Genomic DNA, 10,909 nt, shown 5'->3' on the forward strand with positions numbered 1-10,909 from the left:
ACACTGTATAACAATATGTTGATAGATCTTCATTAATGTTATGGCTTTGTTTGTTGTGTCTCCAGCAATTATATCAATAGACCTGTTCCACTGGTGGGTCACTGTCCTGTGTAGTGTGTGATGGCAGCCCAGTGGCTTGTGAAGGTGGGCCACTGGCCTATAAGACATCTAACTGCTGCGTCACTGCCCCCTAACTCAGAATCCATCTTGAGACCCGCTGATTGCCATAAACCCAGGCCCACAGATTTTAGCAGGGGTGCCACTCTGGTAAGGGCTGCTCATTATGTGCTTCATCAAGTCTCCATCTCTCAACATACACACACACATATCCTCTGCATGGCTTCTTATGCTGCCTTCCATTTAAAATTAAAAGTCAGGAATGTCCTCACAAGTCAGATTTCCAACTCCAAAACTCTGGGCTGGTCTGTCTAGTCCAAGTTTGTCCGACTTCAGATCCTGACATCAATCCAAAATGGCGATGTAGACTACAAACTTTGGTGAAAGCTCTGGTAGGATCCTGTTTATTAGCAGTTCTGTTTAGCTATGTCCCATTAAATGAGTTGTATACTCAATACTGTCCAACTTCATGTTGCTACAATGCTTGTATATGCAAAAAAAAAAAAACATAATGAGTTATCAACTGCTATTTATTCCAACGAAACGCAACAAAGGTTTTCCTAGACGCATCCATTGTGGCACCCGGCTGGGATTCCTACCCAGCTGGGACGCCTGGGGAGACAGGAGGAGGGCTCATGCCTCCTCCAGACCACGAGGGGGCGACTGCCCTGGTTGTATTGGGGGCCACGGGTACAGGGCTTAGAAGCTCAACCCTGTAGGGGCCCGTGGTCTCCGACAGGGGGCGTCCCTGTGCCTGATGGACCCTGGACCCCAGTACTTCCGCCACACCAGGAAGTGCTGGGGGGAAGAAGAGAGGGAACACCTGGAGTGCTTCTGGGAAGACAGCAGGCACTTCCGGCACACTGGGGCGTGTCCGCCGGATTGCCGGTGCACACCTGGAGCACATCCGGGTAGAGGTAAAAGGGGCCGCCTCCCTTCATTTGAGGCTGGAGTCGGGTGGAAGCAGGATGAGGTTGGAGAAAGAGAGAAGGAGGCGGTTCGAAGAAGGCAAAGTGTGGTTGGCCTGGACTTTGGGGGAGATTGGGGTTTGTGTGGCACAAGACGTTGTAAATAGTAGTGTAAATAAACGTGTGGTGGTGCAAATTAACATGTCTGCCTGTCTGTGTCCGGGGCTAGTTCCACACCATATTGGGGTTCTAAATGTCCTACTACAACGCGGTCAACTCGGGTGTGATGTCATTCCCAGCTCCGTCTCTCCTCTTCCGAGGAAAATGGAACCAAGGATAAGCCCCGCCCTTTTGACAGCGTGTCTCACAGGCCACGCCCCTTCTGACTGCACTCTCTCTATTTCAATAAACACCAGTGATGTGCGCCACAAAGTGGGACACACGTGTCTTCGAAGTGTCAAAGAATTAACGCTGACAGTTTAATCAAGCAATCTATTACAATGTGACTTTTACATCTATTTATTATTCTGTGAATTTCCCATTTTTATGTCACTCTTCATTATACAGTATATATCTATCTATCCATCCATCCATCCATCCATCCATTTTCCAACCCACTGAATCTGAACACAGGGTCACGGGGAGCCAATCCCAGCCAACACAGGGCACAAGGCAGGAACCAATACCAGGCAGGGTGCCAACCCACCGCAGGACACACACAAGCACACACTTTAGACGCCAATTTAGAATCACCAATCCACCTAAACTGCATGTCTTTGGAAACCCACTCAGACACAGGGAGAACATGCAAACTCCACACTGGGAGGACCTTGGAATTGAACCCGGGTCTCCTAACTGCGAGGCAGCAGTGCTACCACTGTGCTGCCCTCTCTATCTATCTATCTATCTATCTATCTGATACAATACAATACAATACAATTTATTTTTGTATAGCCCAAAATCACACAAGAAGTGCCGCAATGGGCTCTAACAGGCATTGCCTTTTGACAGCCCCCCAGCCTTGACTCTCTAAGAAGACAAAGAAAAACTCCCAAAAAACCCTTGTAGGGAGAAAATGGAAGAAACCTCAGGAAAGGCAGTTCAAAGAGAGACCCCTTTCCAGGTAGGTTGGGTGTGCAGTGGGTGTCAAAAGAAGGGGGTCAATACAATACAATACACAGAACAGAACAAATCCTCAATACAGTATAAAATAAAAAGTTATTTTAGAAGTAAAATAAAAAAAAATTTAGAAGTACGGAGCACAATTTAACAGTAAATGATATCATATGATAAGATTTGGATATTTTTAGAGTCGTGGAGCCCTCATCCATCAAGCTGCCTCCCCCATTTGGCCATTCCACGGCTGAAACAGTACTGGGCCAGCCAATCCGATGAAAGGACCCCTCTACCCCACGATTCCTGCGATCGTCCATCAGGGATGACTTTACCTTGGCACATTACATTATCATTAAGCAATTTTCACTATCCCTCTATTTTATAGAGTACCTTTCACGATCTATCTATCAATCAGTCTGTTATATAGTGCCCATTTATCTTCCGTATACTGCTACTCACAATCTCTCCATTATACAGTATATGTTTTCACTATTATATCATGATTTTCTGTCTAAATATACAGTGCCATTTTCTATATCTATCGTCTGTCTGTTAATGTATGATATAGTGTCTTCTATCACATAGTGTCTTTTATATGGATCTGTCAAGCTGTAATTTTCCTAGTAATAATAATAATACATTTTATCTACGTATCTCCAGAATGTTCGAATTGCTTAGCGCCCGCCATGCTGTCTTTCTGCTCTTCTCTTTTTTCTTTCTCTCCACCCGTTTCGTTTTCTCCCTCACCTCCCCCACTCTATCTGTTCCTCCATGTTCAGCCACCCCCCCCCCCTCCCCGTTTCTGCCGTCGCTACTGCCTCATCATCATCCCCGCACACACACACACACCCACACACTTCTTTATACATTATTCTTTTTATTATTACTATATTTTATTTTTTAGTCTTTCTCATGTTTGTTTATATTTTTGTCGGCCCCCAACCCCCTTCTTTGGCACATATATAGGACGCCTCTCTGCATTCCCGTCTCTCGGCCTGACAAATGGAAATCAATGCATTCAGCCTTCCCCGGAGTACAATCGTTGCGGCTTCATCTCTCCATTTGACAGTTGAGGCCGTTTGTGTTAATTAAAAGCCGAGCGACTCCGCCGTTTAACGGTGAGCCTGAAGGGGGCGCTCCGTGCGCAGTCCTGCGCGCGCACACATATCCATCCCTCAGGCTCTCACGGTTCAATTTCAGCGGTGTACTCGGACCTCTTTTCAGATGATTAAAGCACGAAGAGCAATTGTGTCCTTTTTTTTTTTTTGAAGGCATGCTGCCTCGCGCTGTTGAGTCCCTGGGCACAGCCTGGCACCAGATGCCTGCAGATTCAAACCAGGATTATTTTATCGGATACTTGACTCCCTAATATCCTTCTGCCACTCGGATATGCCCAGACTGGCATCGGTAGTGTGTCAATGTCGGCCTGTTTTTAGAAACGCACCACCTACAGGCACAGTACCACTGGTAAATTTGACGGCGATTTCGAGAAGTTGTCTGCTCTCAGCTTTGGTAAAGCGCGAGAACACGCATTGTGTGCGCTTCAGGTGTTAAGGCGATGTGTTTAGCCCATATTTCCATACATTAAACGCGTCCCTATGCATTATTTTTCTTTTTTTACACCTAATATGAAAACCTGAGACACGTTGAGAAGTAATAAAGGCGCCCACACCCCCCATAAAATGCTAAGCTACGACGCCCCTAAACCGAGAGAGTAGTGAGAAATGCGAAGCAATGGCTCTATACGAAACCACAGAGCCCAGTACAAGGCCATGAAAGAACCAGTGGGTTTATAATGCCAAGCATGTTTTGACATCTTGTTTGTGATCACTAATATGTTCCATATATGTGGAGTGATGATGATGATGGTGATGATGATTATTATAATTTCTTTCAGTTTATGGTTGATTCTTACCAAAACCCTCCGGGTTCCTTAAGTCTCATTATCCTCTGCTTTGGACTTTAGGAACTTTGTGGGCTACACCTGTGCCATAGCACAAACTTTACTGGATATTAACACTCGGCTCCATTTACCTCAGAAGCCGGGTGGGTGTCTTAGCTGGGAATGACATCTCCAGAAGACATGTGGGCACACTGTGGGCAGCGTGGGCTTAGACACTCCCACTGGCCCAATGCGGGGGCTGCTATAAGGAGACCCCTAAAAAAGTACCCCTAATGGTCCAAACCGGATCCAGTAAATCCCTCCTTGGCTTAGTGATGGTGTGATAACTTTAGGCAAACGTCATAAGGACCCCCATAAGGTTCCCCACTTTTTAATGTTGTCACGGAGTAAGTAGCGCTGTAGATTTGTATTGTCGGTGAGTTTTATATTTTATAAATATCAATTTGAACGACTTCAGAAAGCATTGCTTTTATATTAGCTAAAGTGGCACAATTTTTCATATATTTTTTGGTAACGTTTTCTTGTTCAGGAAAAAAAAGAGCTGGACTGGTAATAATAAATGGAAACGCGTTTTGTAAGAATAAATACTTTAAAACCACATTAGCATTTTATTTTCTAATTCCTTCTCTTATTAAGTAATACATTATAAGTCTTCATGTAACACTAAAAACAAGTTTTAAGGAAAAGACCAGTAAGTGGGATGCATGTTGGCACAGCAGTAAGAGTGGTGGTGCTGCTGCCTTGCAACACAGAGACTGCGCCAAGTTCATGTCCCGGGTACCCTCCACCTGCCCCCCCCCCCCTGCATGGAGTTGGCATGTCCTCCCAGTGTTTGTGGGGCAGCTAGGCTGGTGACCCCACAGTTAGCTCCTGATGTGTGTGTGTCAGTGTGTGTTCCCCCTCTGATGGGCTGGCGAACTGTCCAGGGATTGTCTCTGCCTGTGCCCATTGCTTGGTGGGATAAAGTCCGGCTGCCCCACAACCCCAACCTGCATAAGCGAATGTATGGACCACCAAGGTACAGATTTTTTTTTTTTTTCAGGTTGCCAATTAAAATGCTGGCTGCCTGCACTGGTTCAAGCCCAGTTTGCTGGGTCACACCAGAGCTGACCGCATTCCAGTAAAACATTTACAAAACCAATATGGACGCATCCTGGAATACCTCTGTTGTGACGGCTCCATCAGAATCAACAGCAGTTGATAATGATGCATGGCGCTTGATTCTACACATTTTGGATTGACGTCATGATCTGAGGCCGGACAAACTCGGACTTAACGGACCAGCCCTGAGTTTCTGAGGAAATCCGACTTGTCGAGATATTCCAAGTGAAAACTACGACTAAGGACTTGGAAATTCAAACGGAACGCAGAATTATAGTTGAGTAGTTTCAAATGATCTGGAAAACACACTAAAATAACGGTGGTGATGATGATGATGATGATTAGTGCCTGAATAACAGGGTGGGGTATCCCTTTGACAGTGTGAAGGTGCATATTATATGGTACAGGTGAATGTATAGGTGTATAGTATCTTCATACTAGTATAGTATAGGTGCGCTGATGTGCGCATTCAAAGAGGTGTGCCAGGTGAGGGAGGTGGGGGGGGGGGGGGGGGGGGGGGGTCGGGGTAGCTGTGTGACATGTCGGGGGTCCCCCTTTGGAGGAGTGAATGCACATGTTGTTGTTACAAATAAGGGTTTCTGATTTGGTCCAAACTGACGGTACGTGTCTGTATTTATACGTTTACTACCGGCCGGTACTCATAATGCAAAAACGGGGAAGGAGTACTGGTGCAAATCGGCCAACTTCAATCGCTGATGATTATTATTATTATTATTATTATTATTATTATTGTTATTTCTTTTGAGATCTCAGCGTTAAGTTGTTGATCTAGAATCTTGAATTCAAAAGAATTCATCCAACCATCCATCCATTTTCCAACCCGCTGAATCTGAACACAGGGTCACGGGGGTCTGCTGGAGCCAATCCCAGCCAACACAGGGCACAAGGCAGGAACCAATCCCGGGCAGGGTGCCAACCCACCGCAGGACACACACACACACCAAGCACAAACTAGGGACAATTTAGAATCGCCAATGCACCTAACCTGCATGTCTTTGGACTGTGGGAGGAAACCCACGCAGACACGGGGAGGACACGGGAAGCGAACCCAGGTCCCCAGATCTCCCAACTGCGAGGCAGCAGCGCTACCCACTGCGCCACCGTGCCGCTCTTTAAAAGAATTTGATTAACTTATTGTGTTTTGCTCGGAATCTTTTTTTTTTTATCAGCTTTTGAAAGAGAGTGCTGTCATATCAATAATCAACCATCCATCCACTTCCTATAATGCGCTTATCCAGGACAGGGCCGTGGGGACGATGGAGGTCATCGCAGCATCCCAACAAGCTTGTTTTTGTTGCTGAAGATCATTTCTGACCAAATATAATAAAAATGGCTGTTATTGCAGCAGGCTGCCTCGCAGTAAGGAGATCCAGGTTTGCTTCCCGGGTCCTCCCTGCGTGGAGTTTGCATGTTCTCCCCGTGTCTGCGTGGGTTTCCTCCCACAGTCCAAAGACATGCAGGTTAGGTGCATTGGTAATCCTAAATTGTTCCTAGTGTGTGCTTGGTGTGTGTGTGTGTGTGTGTGCCCTGCCTGGGGTTTGTTACTGCCTTGCGCCCTGTGCTGGCTGGGATTGGCTGCAGCAGACCCCCGTGACCCTGTGTTAGGATATAGCGGGTTGGACACTGACTGAGTGACTGACTGTTATAGCAGCCTACGACAACAACAATAATAATAATAATAAAAAAACAAAGAATAACAAGTCAAAGCCCCAATACACATTTATGAAGGATCAAGGCGTTCTGCTACTGCAGGATTATGGCAGCCCATGGGGGCGTTTGCTTGACATGAACAGAAGATGAAGCGCCGTCCTCGTTACCGCCGCCTTCGGTATACGCGCATGCAGATTGGAAACTATGGCAACCCAGCTCCCAAATTTAGAGGGCTACGGCACTTCTCAAAATGAAGGTGCCAGAGTGGTCCTTCGGAGTACTGTCAGAGGGGATCTGTTTTTACCATCCGCATGAAGCTTCCAGAAAGATCCTTGATGTGTTTAGATCTTTAACAGACTCCGTGAGCAGATTTTTTGAAATGCCAATTGGTTTTCAGAGGATGCTCGGTTGCATACAGTAACGCAGGCTTGAGTTCAGTTTCCTTGATCTGTCAGGATCCTGCACTTTACAGATTGTCTTATTTTTGCACATATTTGGAATCTTTTCAAAGCTCCACCCATCACAGCATGAACTAACAGTTCTATGAGGAAGTGCCATTTTAGAAGCTTTATTTCTATTAGGGAATACAAAACACAGAAATTAACGACCGCCTTATTGAGTTTCCGTGTGCTGAGACATTACAGGACAGCGTATTAGACACACTGTAGCAAATCCAGCAGAAATACGTTACATTAACTGTATATTTTCAGAAAACTGTAATAAACGCTTAAACTATCAAATACATGAAAGCTTACATTTAGGCAGCGTTTAGCTGCCAGTACCAATCAATCGTTTCAATGTCTTTTATAAATAACGATTGCATTGTCCAAACCCAACGGAATTCTACATTTGCATCAGTTTAGCTTTATTTGCCTAAGGTGACGCTTCATTTGCCGCAAAGCCGGCCATTCTTCCTTATAACCCGTGAGAAATAAAGATTTAATGATGGTTAGCAAGATCGTTTTTCAGTGTGTGCGGCTGTATTTTGTGATTATGGAAGCGGATTTATGCGTTATGAGTTATTTTCGATTTCCCAGCTAAACTGTCGCACACTCGGCATCTTCTCCAATGGGCAGTATACAAACAGCACAAGGGATCACATTTGATGATTATAATTATTATCTGTTTACACTTTTTTTATAATTTGTTATTGTAAAATGATGCTTTTAATTTTCTACAGGCAAATAAACTGCACTGCGGTGGGCTGGCGCCCTGTTCGGGATTTGTTTCCTGCCTTGCGCCCTGTGTTGGCTGGGATTGGCTCCAGCAGACCCCCGTGACCTTGTGTTAGGATATAGCGGGTTGCAGAGTGACTGACTGGCTGAAATAAACTGCATTATAAAGCTATAAGTTCAAAATATATCACTGAACTAGTTAGCTAGAATTGGTTTGATTTGACATAATTAGAAGATGAAAATTAAAAACAGACTTAAACAGTTTATCAGCAATAATCGCATTATAATTGTTGACTGTATTTACTGTACTGGGACAAATGTACACTGTGCTCCTGACTAATTTTTGTTCATCCAAACGTTAAATTATACAATTATAGTTTTTTTTTTTACAGTGATCCACATTTTGGGATAACGGATCGCATTCACTGCATTCGACATTTCGGACGTGTGTGAATTAAATCAAAGATTCTGTTGGGACTTTTTACACGACACTGCGAAGAGCCGACACGATAATGACAGTAAAATAAAAACATCTTAAGAATTAGGTGCGCTTGTGTCGTTCACGAGGAGTTCGGATCACAGACTTCGAGAACAAATGCAAGCTCGTGTGGGTGACATGATGCATCGCCACAGCATCCATGGGTGGCACTTTGCACGCAAGGCTCTCGTCGCCGCTTGTCATTAACGCATTAAAGGATAACATCGAACTCGATCTGATTTTGGTAAAAAAAAAAAAAAAAAAACAATCGCCGCATTTCAAGGCAAACGTCACAAAGAATAACGTTAAGTCAGCAGGAGGTAAAACAAAATTAGGAAAGCGAATACAATTAGCGCTGCGTCCGTTTGCAGATCCGCAAATTAAAAAGCGTCACCCGAAAAAGAACCGTTACTTCGTGCAATGGTAGTAATAAAGTGACATGACAATGACAATACGAAGTTCGTTACCCCCGTTCAGAAACCCCTTAAATGAATGTGAGAAATCAAATATGGTGATCGAAAGCTTCGTTTACGGTGGCAGCAAAGATGGCAAAAGATTCACGTCAGTGTATTGGGCATCAGCTGTGAAACGGCTTAGTCAAGTGAAGGGTCCTCTCCTCTTTGAATTTAATAGTCTTTTTCATTGAAAATTAGAACTTCTGTGGTAGAGGGTGGGCTGCATGTGGAAACTGGACTGATGCTCCAATAAAAGCTTTGATTGGTTGATTGATTGATTTTCTCTATGACCCTTCTGCCTCGGCCCGAATCCCCGACCCCCGTTACCTGGTTCGAGATGAGATCCTCGCACACCGACAGAGCCATTTGGATGGCATTGGGCTTGTGGGACACGTAGGTGGCGTTCAGCTGGATCTTCCAGGTGCCATGCCTCTTGTTGGCGAGGTTCACCGCCTCTCTGAAGCTGTTCTCACGGTTTTTGCTTAAAACGGCGCCGATGTTGACAATTTTAGGATCGCAGCTTCCTCTGGCAAAGGAGTAAGAACAAATAACTGCCAGCAGGATGACCCGCATTTTGAGATTACCGAAGCAGCCGAGCGCCCCTGAAAAAAATGAACGCCGTGTCCGGTGTGCACCTCCGACTGTCTGGTCTCCTCTCGTCCATCCGGTGGTCTCCTCAGCAGTGCATTGGAATGCGCCTCACTGCTCCTTAAATGGGTCTCATCTGACGCAGTCCTCCGCACGCACCGCTTTTCAAATAGCCCTTTTTAAAATAAAATAATAAATATTTTCATTTGCCAGTTTGCGGAGCGACGCCTCTTTTCATCGCATTTTTGCCGCTTATGTCTTCTTGACGCGGTGCATTTGCCTCGTTTTAGCGGTCTTCTCCTGCGGGTCCTTCTGCCTCGAATGAAGACGCAGCGTTCCAATGAAATGGTGGGCTCGAGCGCGAGCTGTCCGCGGTGCTGAAACGTCGGGGGCGCGCGATACCCAGAGCGCGCATCTCACAGCCTATCGAAAGGCGTTGGGGGGTCTGGAAGCAGGACCACCGTGGATTGGGTGAATCGGCTCTTCCTGTCGCAGATGGGAGGGGGTGGGCGAGAAGTTCGAAAGGAACGTGAAGCGTTTCTGTTAAAACAGAGGTCCGCATCGGCTGCATGCACGTGGAAACCCCCAAACATCAATTCAATTCCCAAAATGACGACCTTGTCATCGCATGACGGGAAACAATTTGAGGAATTAAAAGGCCATCACAAGAATACAAAGGAGCTGTAAATGTGTTCTCAAAAAAAAAAAAAACGATTTGCAGGGGGTGATCAGTCGGAGTGGGTCATTCAGTGACAGCTGCTGTTTTATTTTGGTCCCCGCATATTAAAGAGCCGCACATTCTTCTACTCGCCATGTTGCCTCGCGTTAACGAGCCGCGACCTTCAATTAAATAAGAGGCCGAGCATCGCGGAGCGGCGACACAGCGTGACACCCAAAGCGGCTTCCCGAGAAGAAGACAAGGGGGCGACGAGATCGCTCGGGAGAATGGCGGAGAATGGGATGTGACGTGATAGGTAGGTAGATAGACGTGACAGGCACTATATAGTAGGTACGTAGGTGAATGTGAAAGGCGCTAGATAGCAGGTAGATGGATAGATGTGAAAGGCACTATAAAACTGACAGGTAAATGTGAAAGGCACAATTTAACAGATGTGGAAGGCACAATATAGGACATAGATGGATGTGAAAGGCACTATATAGTAGATACGTAGGTGGATGGGAAAGGCGCACCGTTCACATTCCAGCTTAATGTTCTTTACGAATGTCAATCAGTCAATCAATCGATCAATATTGTTTCATGCAGCATACTGGACAATGTGTCATATAATCAATTGATCAATCAATTCTGTGTTATAAGGTCCCAGCCCAATGTGCTTACAACCATCAATCAGTCGTTCAATCAACACCATTTTATATAGCGCCTTGCTTCAATGTCT

General features: G+C 45.4%; 1 protein-coding gene across 9 annotated transcripts in view; it reads right to left on the reverse strand.

Annotated features, from left to right (window-relative positions):
• Positions 1-10,275, reverse strand: part of grin1a (glutamate receptor, ionotropic, N-methyl D-aspartate 1a) — a 77,005-nt gene extending 66,730 nt beyond the window's left edge. The window contains exon 1 of one of the 9 annotated variants that reach the window (XM_051932286.1): positions 9,252-10,275. In XM_051932286.1, the coding sequence (XP_051788246.1) occupies positions 9,252-9,497 (246 nt within the window). In that variant the 5' untranslated portion in view covers positions 9,498-10,275. The remainder of the gene's footprint in view (positions 1-9,251) is intronic. The other 8 variants (XM_051932289.1, XM_051932287.1, XM_028808736.2 and 5 more) reach the window with 8 other exon arrangements.
• Between the last annotated feature and the right edge of the window lie 634 nt (positions 10,276-10,909).

This window comes from Erpetoichthys calabaricus, chromosome 9 (genome assembly GCF_900747795.2).
Source record: "Erpetoichthys calabaricus chromosome 9, fErpCal1.3, whole genome shotgun sequence".
Taxonomy (NCBI): Eukaryota; Metazoa; Chordata; class Cladistia; order Polypteriformes; family Polypteridae; genus Erpetoichthys; species Erpetoichthys calabaricus.